The 24285-nt window shown below is 37.2% G+C and overlaps 2 protein-coding genes and 1 pseudogene across 3 annotated transcripts; 1 reads left to right on the forward strand and 2 right to left on the reverse strand.

Moving 5' to 3' along the window:
* Positions 1–1406: 1406 nt before the first annotated feature.
* LOC104779014 (uncharacterized) lies at positions 1407–10152 on the reverse strand. The gene is made up of 2 exons (XM_087507299.1): positions 9045–10152; positions 1407–1423 (listed from the first exon to the last, which is right to left on the reverse strand). The coding sequence occupies exons 1-2, from the start codon at positions 10150–10152 to the stop codon at positions 1407–1409; spliced, it is 1125 nt and encodes a 374-aa protein (XP_087363425.1).
* Positions 10153–13242: 3090 nt separating this feature from the next.
* On the reverse strand, positions 13243–13908 carry LOC104779015 (uncharacterized). Its single transcript, XM_010503416.1, has one exon. The coding sequence runs from the start codon at positions 13906–13908 to the stop codon at positions 13243–13245; it is 666 nt and encodes a 221-aa protein (XP_010501718.1).
* A 3774-nt stretch (positions 13909–17682) lies between these two features.
* On the forward strand, positions 17683–23766 carry LOC104779016 (amine oxidase [copper-containing] alpha 3, peroxisomal-like; annotated as a pseudogene). Its single transcript, XR_015592569.1, has 5 exons — positions 17683–18488; positions 19668–20055; positions 20149–20262; positions 20742–21292; positions 23402–23766. The product of XR_015592569.1 is annotated as an amine oxidase [copper-containing] alpha 3, peroxisomal-like (transcript).
* The last annotated feature ends 519 nt before the right edge of the window (positions 23767–24285 follow it).

Below are 24285 nucleotides of genomic sequence, written 5' to 3' on the forward strand. Positions count from 1 at the left end.
GGGTAAATTTATATATATATTTCCCTTATTTGGGAGTCAACAAAATGAATTATAGTAAATTCGACCCACGAAGACATATATTATCTTACTCCAAGGCCCAATATCCATTGATGCATACGTATATCCCAAGTTTTGTCAACATAAACCATAGAATAATTAGTTCTATATAATTGCAATCAACACCAAGACTTCAGTGATTTCTATATATAGGAATAAAAAAAGGAAATTTATATATGTATTCAAAAACATTTAAAAAATATATATCTACCTAATACCAATAGATCTATACTAATATTTTGGCTGCAGTTTTTGTCATTTAAATCTGATTTGGAAAGTCTGAGCATTAAATGCAATTGTATTAAATCGATCTCTACTCATTTTTATGGGCCTCTGACAACTCATCATGTGGACCCCACTAGCCCCCGCTAGCTTGCCCCCATAGGTCTCACGCTGTCACCATGGAAATGCAGTTCAATTGGTGACAGCTTGTCCTGTGGGAAGGTTGTTAAAGGGTGGGGACCAGAGTTCGAGGAACGTGTGGCGCACCAACAACGTACTAGTGGATTTGGATGATTAGTTCCATTTCCACGATGAAGGGTTAGGGGTCACAATAAATAAACCATTTTATACGTACACTCATAGAACATTTTTTATATAATTAGACAACAAACTTAGACACAAATTATACTTTAATAGTCTATAGATTATATTTATAAAAAAATAAAATAAAAATTTATGGGCTGCAAGTCTAATTGTTGTTATAGCTACTTTTTTTAAAAAAATAAAATGGTTGAAAAACTAGGGAATAGGGGGCTGGGAATCGAACTAGGGTGCAGACCACTAAAAACCTACTACTTTAACCAGCGGACCAAGACAACTTTTCAAAAAAGGCCGGTTAATTACTATATTATCTTACTGCCGCAAGCACCTGCTTGTCCTGCTTGTACTCATTGCCGGCTCTGCTCGCGGTATACCGCGGGTCCTGATCTAGTGTCTATATTAGAAAGATATCCCATCAAAAATTAGTATCTTATAGTAAGCATATGTAAAGTTACAAATAGTTTTAAAACAATGGTACTACAAAAAGAGACGTTCCAAATATGTTTTTTTTAACAACATATGATTAGATTGTTCCAAATAAGTTGTTTTGAATATTTTGCTGAATTCATTTTTCTTTTCTTCGCTAATTTTTTTATTTATCAAGGTAAGTCTAGATTTAAAGATTTATTTTAGATAGTTATGAGAGCAAAGTAAATAAACAAAAAGGAAACCAAAATGCCTTGACAATAGAAAACCTGCTAGAATATATATATATATATAGATTTGACAATATCTTCGCAAAATGATGGCAAAGTGAAAAATAAAAATCATCCTTATAATAATAGTAAACTGTAAGTTTTATTTGTTCAAACTAGGAGATATCCTGTGTAGTAAAGCACGAGTTAACAATTTTTCAAAAATTATAATATTTTTAAAAATATATTTTAATATTTCTTTTAAAAAGTTATTTTGTTTGAGACAATATTTATTCTTAATATTACGACTGTTTGGTAAATATATATATATGTTTTTAAATACTAATTAATTACCAAAAAAATATTATAGTACTTTAATTTGTTTGATGTATATTACAGTTTTATATTCTTTCTTTATTGTATTTGCATCATTATTTTGTCAAATATCTTACAGTACGTAATAATATTGTAATTGTGATTAAATAAAATTAATTAATTTATCAACCGCATAAATATAGTTTTACTAACCTGCCAATGTAGAACATTGAAACATATTTTTTTTTCGTAAATTTATTAATATACCATATTTTTAAATATTCAAATCACAACATATGCAGTAAAAATTCTACATATTTATTAACCATATATATTTATTTTATTATAGAATAATTCAAAATAATTAGTAAATGAAATAAAAGAAAGATGATAGGATAATCAGAATTTAAAATCTTAATAAAATCTTCCGAATATTGTTATTAAAAATAATCATATTGTAAAGTTAAAAAATAAAATCTTAGTTTTTAAAATTCTGATTGGTTTACAATTTTTAAAAATTAATTAGTAATTTTCATCCATAATTAATTGTAGAGAAAAAAAAGATTGTGTTTTAGAAACTAATAATTATTTAAAAGATTTGATTAGTCTAATATTAAAATAACAGTTTTATCCTTACTGAAAACTTAAACATTTAATTTAAGATCAATGACATGAAAATGTAATTTTTTACACTTTATAAGTTTAGTTTGATATTTTTAGCTCTCAATTAATATAGGAAGATATATATAATATAATATATATTGTAACACATCTTAGCCAAAAAGGGATTTTGGGGGTGGGTGTCGAGTGACACCAATGGGATGCCGGTCAACACCAACAATTTTCTGAGTTCAGCGGTTAAGTTTTAATCGTCGGTTTGAAGCGGTATGGTTTAAGAAATCCTAGGGGCTTAAATATATAAGTGGTATCTTGACGCCATGGTAAGGGCAACCGTCTCCTGCCGTAAAAGGGAGAAGAGAGTTGTGGGTTCTCTCTTTGAAGGGAAGAGAAAGGAGATGGTTTAACGAAGGATGGAAAAATGAAGGAGGTCCTGGTGTAAGGGAGAAGAGGAGATCAAGCAGTGGGGTTGAGGGGAGCTTTTTCTCCGTCATGCATCGACGATGCTAGAGGAAGAGACCTTGTGTTTGGGGCATAAGAGGAGGAGAAGGGAGTTTCATCTTCAACATGTGTGAGGGGAAGGATAGGAGCTTGGTGGTGGATTGGGAAAGAAAAGGAGGCTCTCTCATGGTTGTTATCCAGGTAAGTCGTGTTGTTTGATGTTTAATTGATTAGGGAATAGATGGTTGTGAATGATTAGGGTTTTGCGGCGAGAAGGAGCTTAAAGGGTGGCTTTGTAACGCCCCCAAACCGTCCTATGGCAGAACTAACCATAGACCGGTCCGGTGGTCGTCACAATCAGACATTTGCCTGCGATCCGGCCGAGGTTCCACCAACGAATTAGGCTTTGCAACCCTCGGACCGTACGCGGCGTTGCTGGACCCGGAATATCTCTGAAAACAGCTCCACTTGTCCGAATTATATATGAAAATAAACGATTTATTATATACAGAATTAAGTTTACAAAATCCATGCAAACACAAATAAAAAATGTTGGATCCAACTTAACAAAGAAACAAAGAATTAAAAAGATCAACAAGAAACAAGGACTTTGCAACACAGCACGGAAACATCCTATCCGATCCATAACACTCGATACTACCCACCTAACTTTCCCTGCAAGAAAAACAATTGTGGAGAGGGGTGAGTAATCTAGTATTACTCAGTGAGCTCGGTAATCCTTCTAACATGCTAACCCCTTAACATGCTAACTTCCAATAACATGCTATCTTCCTATAACATGCTATCTTCCCATAACATGATATCTCCCTATAACATGCTATCTTGAATCAACCAACTACCCCACAACTACCCCACAATCAAAGCACGCAATGCGGAAGCATAACAAGCAACAAACACACAATCAAACAATCAAGCAAGGATAAACAAGACCCGACTCGTCTAGACCTTGACTCTAACTTGGCCTCCACGCCACTTCACCTTGCAATCACTGCCAAAGTGGAAAGAGCTATCCATGCATCAAGATAACTTGAACATGCTTGACTCCAAAGTCAGGTAACCACACCATGACTAACACTACCAGACTTCACCCAGGGATATCACAATCAACCTAGGGAACTCATCCCAGACACTTCACCATTACATAGGGAACTTATCCCAGACACTCCACAACCTAGGGAACTCATCCCAGACACTCCACAACCTAGGGCCCATCGATGCACAGTCCTGTCCCAACACTCATCCGCGTTGATACCACAAAGGCAACCAACCGGACACACCCCAACTCATCCGAATTTTCACCCATCCCAGGTACACAATCGGGTAAACTGTGCCGCATCATCATCCGGTTTAGGCTAGTAGCTAGCTAGACCCGAATCCGTCCTGCCATGAGATCCCTCTGGATTAGCTCTTCGGACTTCCACACACACGTTAGGAACAAAGTACGATCTCTAGCTAAGGACCGAGACATTTAACTCGCGAACTAGCTAGGACAACACTTAACTCTAGGACTCAAGACTCCAAGAATTAAGCACAACAACAACACACAAGTTGCAAGCAACACATGCTCACAACAACAATCAATCAACACACAAGGCTTAAGCCACAAGAAAACAATTCATGCAACTTAAGAAAATTTTACATGCATGCATCCTATATGCTCCCAACCCCAAAGTTTTAAGTCTTTTAGTTATTAAATTTTACATGCATTTTAATTCCGAAATTCCTCTTATACATGCGGCTCTTTCCCTTCCTGGAGATTCTCGCATGTCCTTAGGAAACAACACTCAATGGTCTGATTTCCCATCAACACTATGAGGTTTAATTCTTTGGCTTTGGGTTCACATGCGGCACACTTCCTCGCATGGCCTCCCCAACAACCCATCTTCCCAATTTTCAGAGGTTAACTCACACATTAAATATTTGGGTACATCATACGGCTCTTTCCACCCTTAGAGATTCTCATATGGACTCACCAAAACCAACCCCTTTTTTCCTAGACTAATCTCCCATCAGATCTAAGGTTAACCTCCCTAAAAAATTATGCAAAATTAAATTATAATTTTTAACATGCATTTCTCAACCCCAAAATTCTCAAAATCGATCATGCAAGGCATTCCACACTTGCATGAGATTTTTAAAATTATTTCCATCCTTGGAAAAATTATTAAAAATTTAGAAATCCATCAAGCAAGGCATTTCACACTTGCATGAGGTTCTAAAAATTATTTTTCACCCTATTCAAGTTTTAAAATCATTAGATCTAGCATGCAAGGCATTTCACACTTGCATCTAGTCTAAGATCAAGCCATTCTCCTCCAAGAATGTATAAAATCCCCCTTAGTCTACATGCAATCTACAGATCTACATGCAAACACTACATGCAACAACAACAACAAGGGCCGATGCAAGAGCTAGAGAGCTCACACACCTCACATCCTCTTAAAACCACAACTCACCTTAGCTTTGAAGATCTTTGGCTTGATTAGCACTCCACCTCACCACGCCGATCTGACAGCACCTCCCCTTGATCTTTAGCTCTTCTCACCGCCGAGATCTTCCCTTCTTCTTCCTCAATCGAAATCAAGAGATTTTCTCTTCAAAAGAGTTGAGAGAAAAATTTGGCAAAGCTTTGGTATTTTGAGAGAGTGAATATCGAAAATGAGAAGCCAAAGAGGAGTATTTATAGCCCCTTCACTCGACTTCAAGCTCTAGCAAGTGCCAATTTTGTTTTGACAAGTGTCACATTTTTTGCATGCACTCTCCCCAACTCACGCGTGCATCTCACTCGCTGGCGGAGGAGGCTTAATCCGTCGACATGTGGCATCTCTCCCCCCCCCCATGCAGAGACTCTTCCACTTCCTCGACTTCCCTTGTCTCTCTTGCGTCCCAAGTACGTCTGCACCCGTCCACAAAGACAACTCACTTGTCCGCAAGTTTACTTCCTCGGTATTCCTCGATCCTCCTGTCTGTGACTCTGGTATCTCTCAGCTCTATTCGGACCTCTCGTCCATGCCATCGGTATTTCTCGGCTCTCTTCGGACCTCCCGCACAGTTCGTCCAAACCGTTCGTCGTCCGCGGTACATCGTCCGTCCGACTGGTACACGGCCATTCTGTTCCCATGGTCCGTCTTACGTCCCACGCACCATTTTTTCCACGGCCATTACTTTATTTCTCCTTCCTTTGGTCCTATCACCAATTTTCTCGATCATGCCTTCACCATTGGTCCGGATGTCCCAACGATTCCCATCCGTTCTTCGGTTCTGGGCCTTCTGTGTCTTGGTTACTATAGGTACAAGTTACTTAGGCCATTCTCCGAAATTTCCTTTTCTCTGTCTCTCCGAGACATCTCCACATCCTTCGTACACGTCCATCACGTTCGGTACGTACTTCGTGATACGGGTCACTACAGGCTCGGATCGTGATTTCTGGGTTGGTGTCGTTCAACACCATTGTGATGTCGGTCGAAACCAACAACTGCAGGTAGGCTGCACGGACTAGTTCGAGATGGCTAATTTGGAGCAACGTTTAGAGGATGAAATGGAGTCCAATTTGGCTGAAATTTGGTGGGTAGTTTCGTGGTGCTATAGGCTTCTTATCCAATTGTGGGTTTATGTAATGAATGGTTGGTTTTTATTACGGTATGGCATAGACAGTTTTGTGGTAAGGTTGGGGTGTCAAGCGACACCAGCATGTTGTTGTGGGTTTGGTTCGTAGAAGAACGGCTAGAGATTGATTTTAATGAGGAAATATTGACGGAAGTGATGTCGTGGGTGTCGGTGTCGAAGGGACACTAGGAGAGTGTCGATCGACACCATTTCTGTTGACTCGCAAGTGGTGCAATGGGGTTGACGATCGACACCAGATGGAGGTGCCGATCGAGACTGGAAGAGTTGATAGTGAATCAGAGTATTCGTGGGGAAGTGTTGTATGTGGCTGGACAGAACCAAATATTCCAGCCCACCTCTCTTGTTACTCAGTCGCTAGGGGTGGTTGGTTGTGCCTGTGCGACTCAATAACTAGATGAGGTGGGGTTTGGTGTATTTGTGGGAGTTTTTGTAAGGAGTGATTTCTACACCGGTTGTCTCGTCAGAATTATGGGGTTCCGGTGAGATCGTTTCCCGTGGATCCTGTGTGAGGATTAGTAATCCGAGTGTGATCGTTTCAGTTTGGTATCAGAGCGTATACGGTTCTAAGAAATGTTGGAACTCAACTTGTCTAGGTCGTTTAGATGTGGTAAGTGTTGAGGAAAAGCATGAAAATTTTGTACAGTTGAATGGTTATGCGATATTGTAAACAGAAAGTTTTATGAATAGTTAAAACTTGTCTATTTGTAGACATGGTATTTATTGATTGTGTGATTCTGAGATCAGTATGGCAGTGGATGAGTTGAGAGCAAACGATGTCTAAAACGTGAGTATAAGTAGTGACTAGATGGAGACCATGGAGGTTGATGGTGGTTCAATCTTGGGTTTTGGTTGTGCTGGTTTGTGGGGCTAGGGTTATGTTGACTGATGGAGTCAGGAATATGTGGCTAGTGGGGCCATGGTGGTGTTGACTAGTGGGGTCAAAATGGTGCTGTTCCATGGAGTCAGGGTTGTGTTGGCCGGTTGAGCCAGAAGTGTGAACCGTGGTGACGGTTGCAAGAGTTGATAGTGTATAACTGGAGATTAGTTGTGTGCACCGTTGCGACAGTGGTAGGATGCGTCTTGTGGATATACGTGTTTTCAGATTCGAGGACGAATCTATTGTTAAATGGGGAGAATTGTAACACACGTGAACCAAAAAGGGATTTTTGGGGTGGGTGTCAGGCGACACCAAAAATTTTCCGAGTTCAACGGTTAAGTTTTAATTGTCAGTTTGATGCGGTTTGATTTAAGAAACCCTAGGGGCTCGAGTATATAAGTGGTATCTCGACGCCATGTTAAGGGCAACCGTCTCCTGCCGTAAAAGGGGAGAAGATAGTTGTGGGTTCTCTCTTTGAAGGGATGAGAAAGGAGATGGATGGTTTGACGATGGATGGAAAAAGGAAAGAGGTCATGGTTTGAGGGAGAAGAGGAGATCAAGCAGTGGAGTTGAGGGGAACTTCTTCTTCTTCAAGCATCAACGATGCTAGAGGAAGAGACCTTGTGTTTGGGGCATAAGAGGAGGAGAAGGGAGTTTCATCTTCTACATGTGTGAGGAGAAGGATGGGATTTGGTTGTGGATTGAGATAGACAAGGAGTCTCTCTCATGATTGTTTTCCAGGTAAGTCGTGTTGTTTGATGTTTAATCGATTTGGGAATAGATGGTTGTGAAGGATTAGGGTTTTGCGGCTAGAATGAGCTTGAAGGGAGGCTATAATCGTGATTTTTGGGTTGGTGTAGTTCAACACCATTGTGATGTCGGTCGAAACCAACAACTGCATATGGGCTGCACGGACTAGGTCGAGATGGCTAATTTGGAGCAACGTTTAGAGAATGAAACGGAGTCCAATTTGGCTAAAATTTGGTGGGGAGCTTCGTGGTGCTATAGGCTTTTTATTCACTGGTGGTTTTGTGAAATGAACGATTGGTTTATGATTTCCTCAAGTGTTTGTAGTTTGGTTTGGCATAGACAGTTTTGTGGTAATTTTGGGGTGTCGAGCGACACCAAGGTGGTGTCTGTCGACACCATCATGTTGTTGTGGGTTTCGTTCATAGGAGAACGGCTGGAGATAGGTTTTGATGAGGAAAGATTGAAGGAAGTGATGTCGTGGGCGTCGATGTTGACCGACACTAGGAGAGTGTCGATCGACACCATGTCTGGTTATTCGCAAGTGGTGCGATGGGTGACGATCGACACCAGATGGAGGTGCCGATCGAGACTGGAAGAGTTGATAGTGAATCAGAGTATTCGTGGGGAAGTGTTGTATGTGGCTGGACAGAACCAAATATTCCAGCCCACCTCTCTTGTTACTCAGTCGCTAAGGATGGTTGGTTGTGCGACTCAGTAACTAGATGAGGTGGGGTTTGGTGTATTTGTGGAAGTTTTTGTAAGGAGTGATTTCTACACCGGTTGTCTCGTCAGAATTATGGGGTTCCGGTGAAATCGTTTCCCGTGGATCATGTGTGAAGATTGGGAATACGGGTGCGGTCGTTTTATATATATATATATATAATCAATTATTTTTGAGCTGGTTTCCTCATTTGTTTTTGAGCTATTTAGGATGATGAGATTCATTTTTTTCTCAATACCTACTAAAAAATCTAAGTTTGGATAGACATATGAATTCATTTTATATATAAAAAAAAAACTCAATCCATTTTATAAAAACTCAATTTCTGAGATCTCTTAATATCTTTTTTTTTTTTTTTTTGACAACAAAAGAAGATCAACTCATGTGAGCCAATGCGAGGGAAAACCGTTTACAAACAAAACATGATGCGGTGATATACGCGCTTGGCGTGCCAAATAGTCCGCAATTACATTAGCATTTCTGGAAATAAGAGATAAAGAGAAAGAAGAAAACTCCTTCTTGTCCATCTTGATGTCATCGAGATAGGTCTTGAAAGCCGGCCAGTCCTGAGGGGAAGACACCATCTTCACCAAGTCTGAGCAGTCAGTATAAAAAGCCACTTCTCGATGATCATGACCAATCATGCACCTCATAGCATAAACAAAGGCTTCGACTTCTGCATGCAATGGGGAAAGACTCTGACGGAAGTTGGCGGCTCCCTTCATCGGTGAAACCTCTGTAGCGGCTGAACACACCCAACCCGCACCCGCAAATGTCTCTCCCGCTTTCCACGATCCATCGACAAAACACCTATAACCAGAGAAGTCATTAGGCAGGGACCCTACGCGCCCTGTTCCTCGAGTGCTAGGTGCACTAGGATTCGGTGATATATCTGCACCATCCTCCTCTGCCTGAGCCTGTAACCATGTAGAAGCCTCCCCTATCGCTAATCGTACAACATTCTCAGGGTTATCCATAATATTCTCAAAAACACGAGCATTCCTCGCCTTCCATATATACCACATAATCCATGGGAAAGCCGCAACCTGAGCACCCGGATTAGCTGAACCCAAGAAATGATCCACATTAGCATACAGAGAATCTGTAGGAAATGAAACCGGTCCGACCGGCACCTGAGCTAAAGCCCATGCCTGTCGAGCTGGCAGACACCGGAAAATAGCGTGATTTACCGTTTCCTCGTCAGCCCTACATCGAGCACAACCTGAATCACAGCCAATGCCCCGCCTATTCAGGTTTGCCGAAACTGATATACACCCAGATAAGACTTGCCACATAAAATGCTTTATTTTTGGTGGAAACGCCACTCGCCAAACACCCGCTAGGAGCGGATAAATGTCCAGCCCAAAACGAGACACTTGACACCTCTGTTTTGCCGAACGTTCCGCATCATACCCTGATTTGACCGAATACTTTCCGGACTTTGTAAAGTGCCAACCTAGAGAGTCAGTCATCCGAGAACTACCCAAAGGTAATCCCCTGATCAAAACAGCATGCTCCGGAGTAAAATGCTCAAGGAGCATGTGCATTCGCCATGAATTAGTTTGGTGATCAATAAGATGTGAAATTTTTAACAAAGTCGGGAAAAGAGCTACGCATTAGCTCAGACAAGGAGGGAAACAAGCCAAGCATGGGACAAAGATCGGTCAGCTTCGGAAAACTCTCGGCCAGCTGCAGACAGTTCTCGGCCAGCTACGGCAGCTCTCGGCCAGCTGTGGATAGTTTGGCCAGCTACGTCCAGCTCGACCAGCTGCCAATCAGCTCGATCCAGCTCGGCCAGCTGTACGGTAAAGGACAGAGTTCAGGTCAGCTGGGGAGCTCGAGACCGAACGGGCATGGCCGAACGGACATGGATGAACGGGCATGGCTGAATGGACATGGCCGAATATGTGTGATCGGACGGATGTGTCCGATAGGTGTCTTTTGGGGCCAAACCGCGGCTTGTACCTTATAAATAGAGGGTGTGGCTCTCATTTCGAAGACACCATCAGAAACAGGAAAATACAGTAAAACTCGAGAGTTGGAGTATAAGATAGGGAAGAAAGTTCCGAGAGAAAGAGATTTCGGTGATAAAGCTTAAGGGCCGGAGGTACGGTTCAGTACCGACCTTATGGTTCTGGGAAATGGGGTAGCTGCATCCACATAAGCATTTCTAATACTTCAGTTGGTCCGATTGGTCGAAGGAAAGGGGGTGCGGCTCGGCCGAGATACGGCCGAACTGATGCGCATGCTACCTCCCTACCGACCAACGTACCATCCGGAGTGTCTGAGTACGGATGGTACGGACGGAGAAAAGTAAACGCAGCTCGACGGTGGGATGGGGATCTGTACAGATTCCTCGGTACACCGTTCGAACTAATACGCAGGATAACTCACTACCGGCCGACCGCTGTACTGGACGAATGTTAGAACTTAGTGTGCTTTGCATGACATTGTACGGCTAAGGGGAAGGTTATTGATGGTTACTTGGATTTCAGGAAAGGATAATGATCGCGGGAAAGGAAGTGCTTAGGTGTGAGACTCATGGCCGGGAGGATGAGTGGTGGTGATATGGGTAGCTAGGATCGATTATACAGCTTGTACTAGCTTATTATGCAAACTCATAAGTTGTATCGAATCCTTTGGTTATTTAATACAATGTTCGAATGTTTGTTTTACTCTAAGTTATATCATATAGACTCTAGATATTGAATCACAGAATGCACGAATGAACCTTGTTAAAAGAATGGACCGTATAATATGACTAAGTAGCGAGTAAAGGACGAGAGAACCTCACCGGCCATCGGATGGCCGGGGTCGGGGTCTTTCAATATCCAAGGATCCATCCATATAGAAATGGAATCTCCATAGCCAACCCGTATAATAAGTCCTTTGTTTACCAAAGATCTAGCTGATACGATACTCCGCCACCCATAGGATGGAGAATAAGAACGTTTAGGATCCATAGGGTTTGAATTCCTATAATATCTGCCCTTAAAAACATGAGTAAAAAGGGAATCAGGTGCCTCAATTAGTCTCCACAATTGTTTAGCCAATAAAGCAATGTTAAAGTCATCTACATTTCTAAAACCCAAGCCACCCAACTGCTTGCTCCCACATAACTTCTCCCAGGCTAACCAATGCATCCCTCCAGACTGTCTCGAACTCCACCAAAAATTTTCCACAGCACTTGTCAATTTAGACGTGACTGTTTTTGGTAAACAAAAACAGGACATGACAAAAGTCGGTACAGCAATGGCCATTGATTTTATCATGACTTCCTTCCCTCCTCTGGAAAGTTGCTTCGCTGTCCAACCATTTGTACGACTCTGTAAGTGATCCCGAACAAAAGAGAAAACTTTCGTTTTAGACCCTCCTAAACTCTCAGGTGTCCCTAAATACGAACCCATCCCGCCCAAATTTGATATTCCTAGCACCTCCTGCACCTCACGTTTTACGTCCTCATCAACCTTGTGTCCAAATTGAATTGAAGACTTATCAAAATTAATTTGTTGCCCAGAGGCCGCCTCATATTGCTTTAAAATGTCCAAGATAACCCCACATTGATCCTTAGTAACCTTACAGAAAAAGAGGCGATCATCCGCAAACAATAGATGTGTAATTGGCGGACATTTATTAGCGACCTTGATCCCTGTTATCCTTTTTTCACTCTCCGCCTTCCGAATATTGGCAATGAGGACTTCTGTACAGAGAATAAACAGATAGGGAGATAAAGGATCACCCTGACGCAGTCCTCGCTCAGGAATAATCAAACCATTAGGTTGACCATTCAGTAGAACCTTGTACTCAACCGAAGATACACAAAACAAAATCCAGGAAACCCATTTTTCCGAAAAGCCCATTTTACGTAGCAAGGCCTTGACGAAACCCCACTCGACCCTATCATATGCTTTGCTCATGTCTATTTTAATTGCCATATACTTCCCTTTACAAGACGGGTTGGTCCTTAGACCATGAAACATCTCTTGAGCAATCATAATGTTATCCGAGATCAGCCGACCTCGCACAAAGGCAGACTGAGTCTCCGAGACGAGATTAGGTAACACCAACTTGAGTCGTTGACACAAAATCTTGGAGATGATCTTGTACCCCACATTACAAAAACTAATCGGACGTAACTCCGCCATCCGGGTCGGCTTGGCCACCTTGGGAATAAGGCAGATATGCGTTCGATTTAACCTCTTATCAAAAACCCCCTCCTCAAAAAACCGATTAACCATGGAAACAAGGTCAGCTTTGACAACTGCCCAAGCCTTCTGAAAAAAGAAGGCGGTCATCCCATCCGGGCCCGGCGCCTTATTCGGATGCATCATAAACAAAACCTCACGAACCTCCGCCTCCGTCACTGGAGCTGTTAAAAGCTCATTGACATCATCTGTTATTACCATTTTGACCTCCCTTAACGCCTCCTCAAAGGAATCGAGAGAGATCGAAGTAAACATGTCTTCAAAATAAGATACATCAGTATTACAAATAGCGTCCTCCTTCGTAGACCATTTATTATTCCTATCAAACAGACCAATTATTCGATTCCGCGCCCTCCGCTGCTTTGTTTGTGCGTGAAAATACCTTGTATTTTTATCCCCCACTCGCATCCACCGATTCCGACTTTTTTGATACTAATAAATCTCTTCCTCCCTGTAAGCCTCGCGCAATCGGGAAGTTAATTCCGAAAGCACTTCCGGACCCACCGCATCATCCGCCTGGGCCACCTCCAACTGTCGTTTAAGATCCTCTATCGTCTCCCTCCCAAAAGGAACATGTGCCTTCCTCCACTGAGAGATTGCTCGTCTACAATTTCCTATTTTGGCCACCAAAGTAGGAGTATCCTGATCGCCATCAGCTCCCCAACCCTCGGAAATAGCTCCCATCAAACCCGGTTTACCAATCCAACGCCTATCGAACATAAAGCACCGACGACCACACAGCCGTTTAACCCCAATACTAACCACCAGAGGTTTATGATCTGAAGCGATCATAGGCAAATATTCTGTTACCGTATCCGGAAACTGATCATGCCAATCCTCCGTACCTAAGGCCCGATCCAACCTACACCGAATTGGTTTCTTATCACGCCAGCCCCGCCATGACAAGTAATCACCAAGATAAGGAAATTCCAAGAGACCGCAGTCCTGGATCATCCCGTTAAATGAACGGAAAGATGCCGCGTGTCTAACTTTACCCCCTCGTTTTTCATGATTCCCTGTTAGCTCATTAAAATCGCCAACAACCAGCCAAGGTGTTGATCTCAAAATACTTATCCTCAATAACCTTTCCCAAACCATATCCCGATTTTTGGGTACTGGGTCTCCGTAGATAAATGTTATATTAAAAACTTTGCCATTATGTACCGCTTCATATCAATGATTCGGTTTGTGGCCAATAAAATTGAAATATTAAAATCATCTTTATTATAAAATAATGTCAAACCACCACTACAACCAACAGGTTCCACTGTTTTTAAATTTTTATAGCCAAAATGGCCTACAAATTGTTCCAAATAAAAAAAAGATTGTTTTGTTTCCATAAGAAATAAAAAATATGGCATATGTGTCTTCCATAAATCTCTAAGATGACCAATGGTGGCCTTATTACCAAGACCTTGACAATTCCAACTTAGGATATTCATTTACCGATATTTGGTTTTGGTGGCTTGGCCCCACCAGGACCGACTTTTATCCCTTCCTGGGTCTTAGTAGCAACACCGCTTACCCCAGCCTCCAGACCATATGGCAGAGGACGTCGACGTGGAGACAAAAGCATGTTATCATTCCTCTTTTTCGTAGAGACCCCTCTAAGCACCAAAAACCCCTTCCCCTTCTTTCCTTTATCACCTATATCCCCTATGTTTGGAACCCCTGTCTCATCATTGGGAGGGATAATGCCCTCACTCACAATCTTTGCACCATCGGTCTCCATTAGCAACTGATCACTCTCAGTTTCCTCCAAAACAGAGCCCTCTTCTGACACACCAGATGTCTCCCCATCAGCATCTTCTATGGTCTTGACCACCTTACCACCCCCACTAACAGTATCTGGATCCTGTAAAACCGCATCAGCAGTGTCCGATTCCAAAGAGTTCCCAGCCAAACCTACTTGTTCCAAGCTTTCGGAATCCTCAGCGATCTTATCCTCCACCAACGAGGCCTCCCCCATTTCCTCTCGCAAATCAAAGACAGAGCTCTCGTCTTGGACCCTATCCGCCTCAACTGTGTCCAAAGAAATTCCCCCCAATGCCCCAGCAGTTTCTGTCGTCCCAACAGTGGAAACAGCATTCTCCTCAAAAACCTTTGTACCATCGAGAATCTGACCCTCTTCAAGGGGACCAGAAACTTGAACATCCTGCTCCATCGGAACCTGTACCTGAGCAGCCTGAACGACCCAAACCGTTGGGTCCTCAGTCTCCTGGAATAGAGACTTCTTGATATCTATGTAAAGTATATAAATTGAGATAATAATTTAGAACATTAAACTTATTATATAGTATATGTATTGTTATATATAATTTCTTTAATATTTTTTTATTGAAGTATATAAATATAATTATGGTTTGGTCTTTCGTTTGTGTTATCCTCAGTCCTATACTATACATAAAAGAATCCTTAACCCAATTCCAGCAGGTTAGTAATCATAAAAACAAAATTTTAAGTTTGTAGTTAAAATTTTATGGATGTTTAACGTAAATATAAGTCATATGTGACATTAATTACAATATGTTAACTTTTAGTGATTATTGGTTATTTTTATTAAAAGAAAAACAAACACACACTAAATTTAAACTTTTCTTTCTTTATAACCAACTCAATCCTTAAACAAAAATATCATTATTTTTAAGTGGATATTTCAAAGCATATTTTGAGATTTCAAAGCTAAACCTTTTATACATTTATGGTTGGTTCGATTATTTAACATACTGTATGTCCATACAATTACAATAAAATCTACTAAATTTGTGAAAATATGTATTGATTAACCAGTGTATCACAAAGATTTTAATGTATGAATAATTTAGTACAAAATTGTTGGACCATTCAATATAAATCTGTAGGTTCAAATATATTCAATGTAATTTCATTCAAAGAGGAATTAAAAAACTATAAATATTTGGAAATATATGAAGAACCTACAGTATTGTAATTGGAAATTAATTAATAGATAAGACAGTCAGAATAATTAAGTCTAGATTATTATTTTCCACAAATCTAATGTCTAATTTTGTTTTCTACTTTTTTTTTTTAATTTTGTCAACTAATTTTTACTCTCTTGCTTTTGGTTTCTTTTACATAGTTATAAATTCTTAAATTATAAACGCAAATATACGCATGTGCTAATCTAATCTAATCTATTCTATTAAAGCTGAAGTACTCACTAAACTCAAATTGGACCATGACTTTGTTTTGGTACGTTTTTCATTAAAAATGATTAGAGAATCACTTAATTTAATTAAATTAACCTATAGTTTCGATTTATCTAAATGACAATTATACCCTTGCGTCGATCACTTAAAACTAACCGGGTCGGGACGTGGATCCTCTCTGACCCAAAAATAGAAGAAAAAAAATTTGTGTATCTGTTTGTTCTCCAGATTAATAATTTTCGGATCTTGTATATTATTTGATTCAATAATAGTTAAACACACAACCAAACAGAGGTATAATCCCTATAAATAAGGAAACTGGTATCAGAGTATTTAATGGCTTCAGTAATATCAAATATTAACTACTACCATACTTAATCCCTATAATTATTACGAATATTAATAATAATGAGAAATCTTTAATACTTATCAATTGTGACTTTGTTGCTTCCAAAATAATCAATAGATTAAATACGAAATTATATATATATGTAAACTAATTTGACTTGCTTTTATATTGTGAGATATTTACGGAAACAACAAATCAACTTAATACAATTAAATAAAACAAATCATCATTTAGTTTAGATTTTCAATATTTCCTTAACGAAATTATAGTAATTAATTATGATTAGTATAGATGGAAAGAATAAAAAATATAGCAATTATATATATGTAAAGTTGTAAACTAATTTACAGAAAAGGTGTATTGTATATCCCACATCGACTAAATATTTTGGAATATGGTTGATAATCACTACAAATATATGACTAATATGTTTTGAGTACAAATGAGCAGGAAGCTTGATTTATCAGGTATCCAAATTTAACAGATTAATTTGGTTCTATATTTGAGCATATTTGAACTTTTAAAAGTAAACATAAAATAATATATTTATGTTTTTTTAAAAAAAAATTAAGATATTACAAATATTTAAATTTTTATAGAATGTTTAAATTATTATAAATATTTGAACTCCGTCGAAAGTTTAAAATATTATAATATATTGAAAGTCTATAAAATATTTAAGTAATATTAATATTTTTACTCTTAAAAATTTTAAAATATGTAAAAAGTTTGAGTTAAACCCGTTAAAACAGGTATTTTTATCAAATTATAAATTAAATTGGGTTTTTTACAATTTTGCTGAGATTTGATATCTCAAATATTAACTTCTAAATAATAACCTAAATATACATAATCTCAATATAAATACAATGGTTTCTTAACCATTGAAATATCTCAGACTAAAATTTAACAAACAACTTATTCTCTTTTGACGACAAACCAAAATAAAGAAAAATTCATTCTATTACAAAACTACTATCTCATATTGCGGTGTGTCTATCCTTTTACAAAACTACTATCCGATATTGCGGAGTGTCTATTTTCTTACAAAACTACTATCTAATATTGCGGTGTGTCTGTTTTCGTGAAAAGCTGCATTCTACAAACTACATTCTACAAACTACTTACTCTATTAGGATTTCCAATTTACTGTATAACCCCAAATATGCAAATAAACACTATATAAACAAAGAAAATAAGTCAAAATAAAAAACTACATTACAAAAATGCAAATTACAAAAAAAAACTAACTAACAAAATATATAATCTCGTGTTGTAGCACGGGGTATCACCTAGTACTAATTTAATATCATCACGAAAGTATTTTTGCCTATAAAGTTGAAACATAAACCAAGTCCATGAAATCAAACAAAAACACATCACAAAGCCAAAGAACAATATGGCTCTACTTTACTTCACAATTCTCATTTTTTTCTCTTTCATTCTCGTAATCTCATCCTCAGCCTTTACTCCACCGCGTCACCCATTTGATCCCTTAACCGAGACTGAACTCAAACTCGTCCGGACCATCATCAACAAGTCGTATCCCGTTGGTCCGAACCACAAATTCACTTTCCAATACGTTGGTCTCAACGAACCTGACAAGTCTCTAGTCTTGTCTTGGTACTCATCACGGAACCACACCATCAAACCACCGTCACGACAAGCGTTCGTCATCGCTCGAGACAATGGCAAGACGCGAGAGATAGTCGTCGAATTTTCCTCTCAAGCCATCGTCTCTGACAAGATCCACGTAGGAAATGGTTACCCTACGCTCTCAAACGACGAGCAAGAAGCATCCTCCGAAGTCGTTGTCAAGTTCAAACCGTTTCTTGACTCGGTTACGAGACGAGGCTTAAACGTTTCGAAGATCGTGTTCACCACGTCAACGATTGGATGGTACGGTGAAACTAAGGCCGAGACGGAGAGAGTTATTAGACTGATGCCGTTTTATCTTGACGGCACCGTTAATATGTATCTAAAACCTATAGAAGGAATGACGATAATCGTTAATCTTGACAAGATGAAGGTAACGGAGTTTAAAGATAGGTTAACAGTTACTATGCCGAAGGCTAACGAAACTGAGTACCGTATCTCCAAGCTTAACCCTCCGTTTGGGCCGACGCTTCGAAACGCCGTCCTTTTGCAGCCGGAGGTCCAGCCGTCCTCTTTTTTTTCAAAGATCAAATTTTTGCAAGTTAAAATATTACAGTGTGTCCGCTATACTGTATACATAGTAATAATAGCTTTTTATTTTTATTTTATTTTACCTTTCGGCTACAATTCTCTGATTTTTGTTTTCTTTTTTTTCTTTTACAATAATATGGCACATTGTATTTGATAGATTCTTAAAAATATATTCAAAACCAGACCCAAACTTGATATAGATGGCTAGATCATAAACGAAATTACTATTAACATCTTACTGGCTGTATAACCAGGATTTATGTGAATCTTGTGAACTAGTTTGAATTTCGGTCTATCATTTTTTTGGTTAATCCAATAAAAACTTTGGAATCGAATTCGTATCTAAATTCTTTTTCGTTACTTTAACTTTGGATATTTTCCTAGCTCTAATATAATTAATATTCTTAATTAGGTTTTTTTTAATAAAAGGAAAATCATCAATATTGTGCTTCACCAATAAATTAACCCAGTTAATCGTCAATATTAGTTTAAGTTATCGACTTGTTTTTTTTTTTTTTGATAAAGAGTTATCGACTAGTTTTCTCGTTGTGTATGCTAGCTTTTTCCATCCATCCTTTATGATAACCATTAGAATACAAAATTTAAATTAAAAAATGAAAAACTTAATTTTGCTAGCTTTCACTATCTCCACTGTAACCATTTTAAACATGGCATTTTTATTGTAAAGAACAAATATTTATACTTGAATGTCTGTGCGGAGGACCCATATATGCACAAGAAGATTGTCCAAATCTTTTTTTATTTGGAAATTTATAAGAACTCCATTATTTCCTTTCGTGTGTGGGTCGGACCAACGGGGTATGACTTGTTGATGATATCATTTGGCATCATATTCAGTAATTCCATAATGAATTTCTTAATACTTTCTTCTCATTCCTTTTTTTTACTAAAACTAATTTAAGGTGGAGACATTATTTCAGTCTATGATGTGTATGTGAAATAGATTTATCGGAGTCTTATCTTTGAAATACTTTGTTCAAATTAGGCGTTCATGTAAACATTGTGAAAGAAAGATTGCATGCATATTGATGATACCTTTTGTATCCCACTTACATTTTTCAATAAATACATATGCATATGAGGATGAACATGCATGCAAATTGATGATACCTGTATATACATCCCGCTTACTAATTTCATACATATGAATATGATGGATAGATGGGCAAATTGGGAATTTCACTTATCTCCCTAGCTTCCATTTTCGACATGGACGTAAACAAATATCGGCAAGTCCTATACAAAGGTCATTTGTCGGAGATGTTCATACCTTACATGGATCCAACTGATGATTAGTATTTCATTACTTATCTTGACTGTGGCGATTTCGGCTGTGGTCAATGTGCCGTGTCTCTTGAGCCATACACTGATTGTCCAGCTGGTGCAGTTTTTATGGACGGGATTATTGCAGGTCAAGACGGACCACCCGCAAAAATTCCAAATGCAATATGCATTTTTGAAAAATATGCTGGAGATATCATGTGGCGACATACAGAAGCTGAAATCCCAAATTTAGAAGTAACAAAACTTTATGGTGTTATGTTATCAATAATTATTTATATAATATGATAAATTACATGATTTATATTTGTTTATAATATGATGATGCAGATTACGGAGGTTAGACCGGACGTAAGTCTTGTAGCCCGGATTGTGACCACCGTGGGAAACTATGACTACATAGTTGATTATGAGTTCAAGCCTAGTGGTTCCATCAAAATGGGGGTAATTAAAACAGTCTCTTCTTAACTTTATCTATAATATAGTGTACGTTTCCTTTATTAATTTGAAATAAACACCAACATGAATCACGTGAATCATGATTGAACGATGCCAGAAAAAAAGCAGTTAGAAAAAGGAACAATGACATCAAATCAAATCGTAATTGAATCATTAGGTTGTATTTTCATGATTCATGTTTTCTTTATGTGGGTTCATACGGTATGATAATTTTCAGTTGGTTTGATTTAATTAATCTTGTTTGCATAGAAAAAAATATAATACGAGTATGAATTTATAATTTGATAATATTAAATTTATGTACATGTCAACTAAATATTGGTACATACTCTCGATTGGGTTCTGTTTCTTTCTAGATGTGAAGAAAATAAAATAGCGATTGATACAAAGCTAAGTTCTGTTTCAGTAAGTCGGTTCAATCAATATGTTTAAACCCTAATGCTAATTTGTATATATACCAACAGGTTGGCTTAACCGGTGTTCTAGAAATTAAACCGGTAGAATACTTTCACACATCAGAAATCAAAGAAGGAGAGGACATACACGGGACAATTGTCGCCGACAACACCGTCGGTGTTAACCATGATCATTTCGTGACATTTCGTCTTGATCTTGACATTGATCATGGTTCGGAGAATTCATTTGTCCGTAACGAGCTTGTGACCAAGAGGGCTCCAAAATCTGTTAACACACCAAGGCGAAGCTATTGGACATCGAGGCCAAAGACGGCCAAGACCGAGGCAGAGGCTCGGGTGAAACTAGGGTTGAAAGCGGAAGAGCTGGTGGTGGTTAACCCTAACCGGAAAACGAAGCATGGCAATGAGGTTGGATACCGTTTACTTCATGGATCCGCTGCAGGCCCTCTTTTGGCTTAAGATGATTACCCACAGATTCGGGCTGCATTCACCAACTATAACGTGTGGATCACGCCATATAACAGGTCGGAGGTTTGGGCAGGTGGTGTGTACGCTGACAGGAGCCAAGGTGACGATACGTTAGCCGTGTGGTCTGAAAGGTAATTGACATCTTCCTATCATTTTTTTAGTAAATAATAAAAATAATAACTATATAAAAATGAATTAAGTAAAATAAATGAAAATTTTAAAATATTAAAAGTAATACTATGAATTTGTTATAGTAATAGTGTTATTATTCAAATTATAACCAAAAAATGATCTATCAATGGGTTAATGAGTTTTAGAATGGAAGTAAGATTTTAATGTATGGTGGAGTAAAAAAACAAATTATGTAATTGTATTTATAAAAATCTAAATAAAAATAAAATTGAAGTGGAACATTAGTTTCTAAGAAACATATACTATAAAAATTTATTATTAAATTTTACTTATAAAAAATAAAAAAATAGAGAAATATCTTTAGTCAAGTGGTTACAGCACCGCCAGAGTTCGACTCCACTAAGTCGTTTCACCATCTGATGTTGCAACGCATACCATTCAATTTCTCCACTCCTCTAAACTTTCACACATCCACCTAAGCAATTTTTTTTTACTTTAAAATATTCTTTTAGTGCATATTTATGTTAATTATAATTAATAGAAATTTTAAATAAAAAATAATTATGTAAAATAAATAATATGTTAAAATAGAAAAACAATACTATAAGTTTTCATTAGTGGTAATAATATAATAAAAAAATTCTATTAAACTGATCATAATTTAAATTTTAAATGTATTATTGATTTTTGGAATGGAAGTAAATTTTAAATTTATGGTAGAATAAAAAAAATTATGTAATTGCGTATTATTGAGTTTTAGAATGTAATTAAAATTTAAATTTATGGTAGAATAATGTTTTTAATGTAATTCTGTATTATTGAGTTTTAGAATGGAAGTAAAATTTAAAATTATGGTAGAATAAAAAAAAATTAACAGGAAAAATAAAATTAAAAGTGAAATATTATTTTATAACATGATCAAAAAGGAAAAAAATTTTTGATATTTCATAAATTGAATCAAATTCTTCTAATCCAAATTTAAGTATTGAAAGATAGTAATTAAAGAGAAAATAGTTATAATATATCTTGAAAATCATTTGGGCCAATAGAAGGTGGAAAAAAGTAGATGTCAAAAGGAGTACATCATCAATAATGACAAAGGAATTATAGTTAAAAGTGTTTAAAAATAAATTAGTAAAATTTGAAGAGATAATAATACACAATTAGACATGACTAAATAAAAATATCTGACATCTCATTCATTGTGTAAAACGAATGAGTTTGTAGAAAAATAAATGATATACATTATTAAATAGATTATTAGATTTCAAGTCGGGTTTAACAGTTTGGTCATATAATCATGGAAAGTGGGATAAGATAGGCACATTCATGAATTGGTCGTTTATGGTATGTTGTAATTGCTTTGATGGCTAAAGCAAGCTCAGTAAAGATGTTATGACGATATGATATTTTATTTTACTTTTACACTAAGCAATATTCATGAGATTCCGTATATTCAAATTTATACGGAATAATGTTATGTTAGTATTAACATCTAATCATAAATAATATATACAATTAGATCAACAATCGATCAACATCAAAACCTTTAAAAAATGTTTTAATGAAATATGAATAAGAAATAAACTTTTTTAAGAATAAAAGATCTTGAAGTAGTCATTAATATTATTTATTTTTCCGAATATTACCACATAACATATATATATATAAAGATTTACCCACAAAACTTTAAATGATTATATTCGAACTCAATAATTTAGATTAATAGAAAAAGTTTTAAATTAAAATCTCGCGCTTGTGCAGGTACAAATTCTAGTATATTCTAAAGTTACCTAAAACATGAGCCAATAAAAAAAAATTGAAGTTTCGTGTTTACAACAATTGATAAAGTATTTAAACAATAGTAAAAAATACATTAATAAATTATTTTTTTGTACCGAGATGACTTTGGAGTTTGGAGTATTGGACAATATAATTATGATATATTTTTGGCTAAAATATAAATAATTTGATGACAAAGATTATACCTATGTAAGGTTTTTGTAATGTTTTGAGTTTAAGAGAATATGTTTTTCTTTTTCTTTTTTTTGTCAAAAGATTTTCTAGATCGGAGAGACTAAAATTATGTATTTGTATGAATATGACAGGAATAGGAAAATAGAGAATAAAGATATAGTGATGTGGTACACCATCGGTTTCCACCATGTTCCTAGCCAGGAAGATTACCCAACGATGCCTACTTTATCTGGTGGCTTTGAGCTCCGACCGACCAACTTCTTCGAGCGAAACCCTGTCCTCAAGACCAAACCCGTGAAGCTCACGACCGCTCGAAAGTGCATTCCTAAAGACGATTAAAAAACAACTTAATAATAATGATGAATTTGTTCCACTTGGTGATGGAGTGTTTAACGATTCGAGAAATAATAACGTGGTTTCAAATATCTTGGTCTTATATAATTATCGTGTCTTTGTTGACCAACTAATCTTCTCTATATCAAAGTTTTGAATTTAATTGGTAACCGGAAAAAAAACTGGTATTACGAGAAGTTGGATACGTTTTAACTGTAGAAGTTCGTAAAATAGAATCTCACACTTTTTCCGCTCACAATTTTCCAGTATTTTAACATCTATGCATTTTTTGGTCTATAGAAATTCTTGATTTTTAAACTTGAATCCCTATTGTTTATCTTCAATATTTGTTCATTCTTATGTTTTTATTCTCACTCAAAAAAATTTCTATTACTACAATTGTTCTTATTAGACAAAAAAAAAATCGTTACGTAGTGTATAAGTATTAACTACAGTAAAATATCCATTCATTATTTTGAGAATACGTTATCATACGGTGAAAATATATAAATAATCATTATTTTAAATAAAAATAATTAAAAGCACCCATTATGCAACAATTTCATATATTCACTCGCAGTATCAGATTAATATGATGTTAAATGATTTGTTGATTGATAATCATAAATAGTTAAATACAGAGAAAAAAAAAAGTTCAGAGGAGAAAAGAGTCCAACCGCCT

Source organism: Camelina sativa, chromosome 3 (genome assembly GCF_030686135.1).
Source record: "Camelina sativa cultivar CO46 ecotype springtype chromosome 3, ASM3068613v1".
In the NCBI taxonomy this organism is placed as follows: Eukaryota; Viridiplantae; Streptophyta; class Magnoliopsida; order Brassicales; family Brassicaceae; genus Camelina; species Camelina sativa.

Excerpts from the sequence above, each read along its gene's own strand:
- LOC104779015 (XM_010503416.1), bottom strand. The coding sequence starts at position 13,908 with ATGGTTTGGGAAAGGTTATTGAGGATAAGTATTTTGAGATCAACACCT.
- LOC104779014 (XM_087507299.1), bottom strand. The coding sequence starts at position 10,152 with ATGCACATGCTCCTTGAGCATTTTACTCCGGAGCATGCTGTTTTGATC.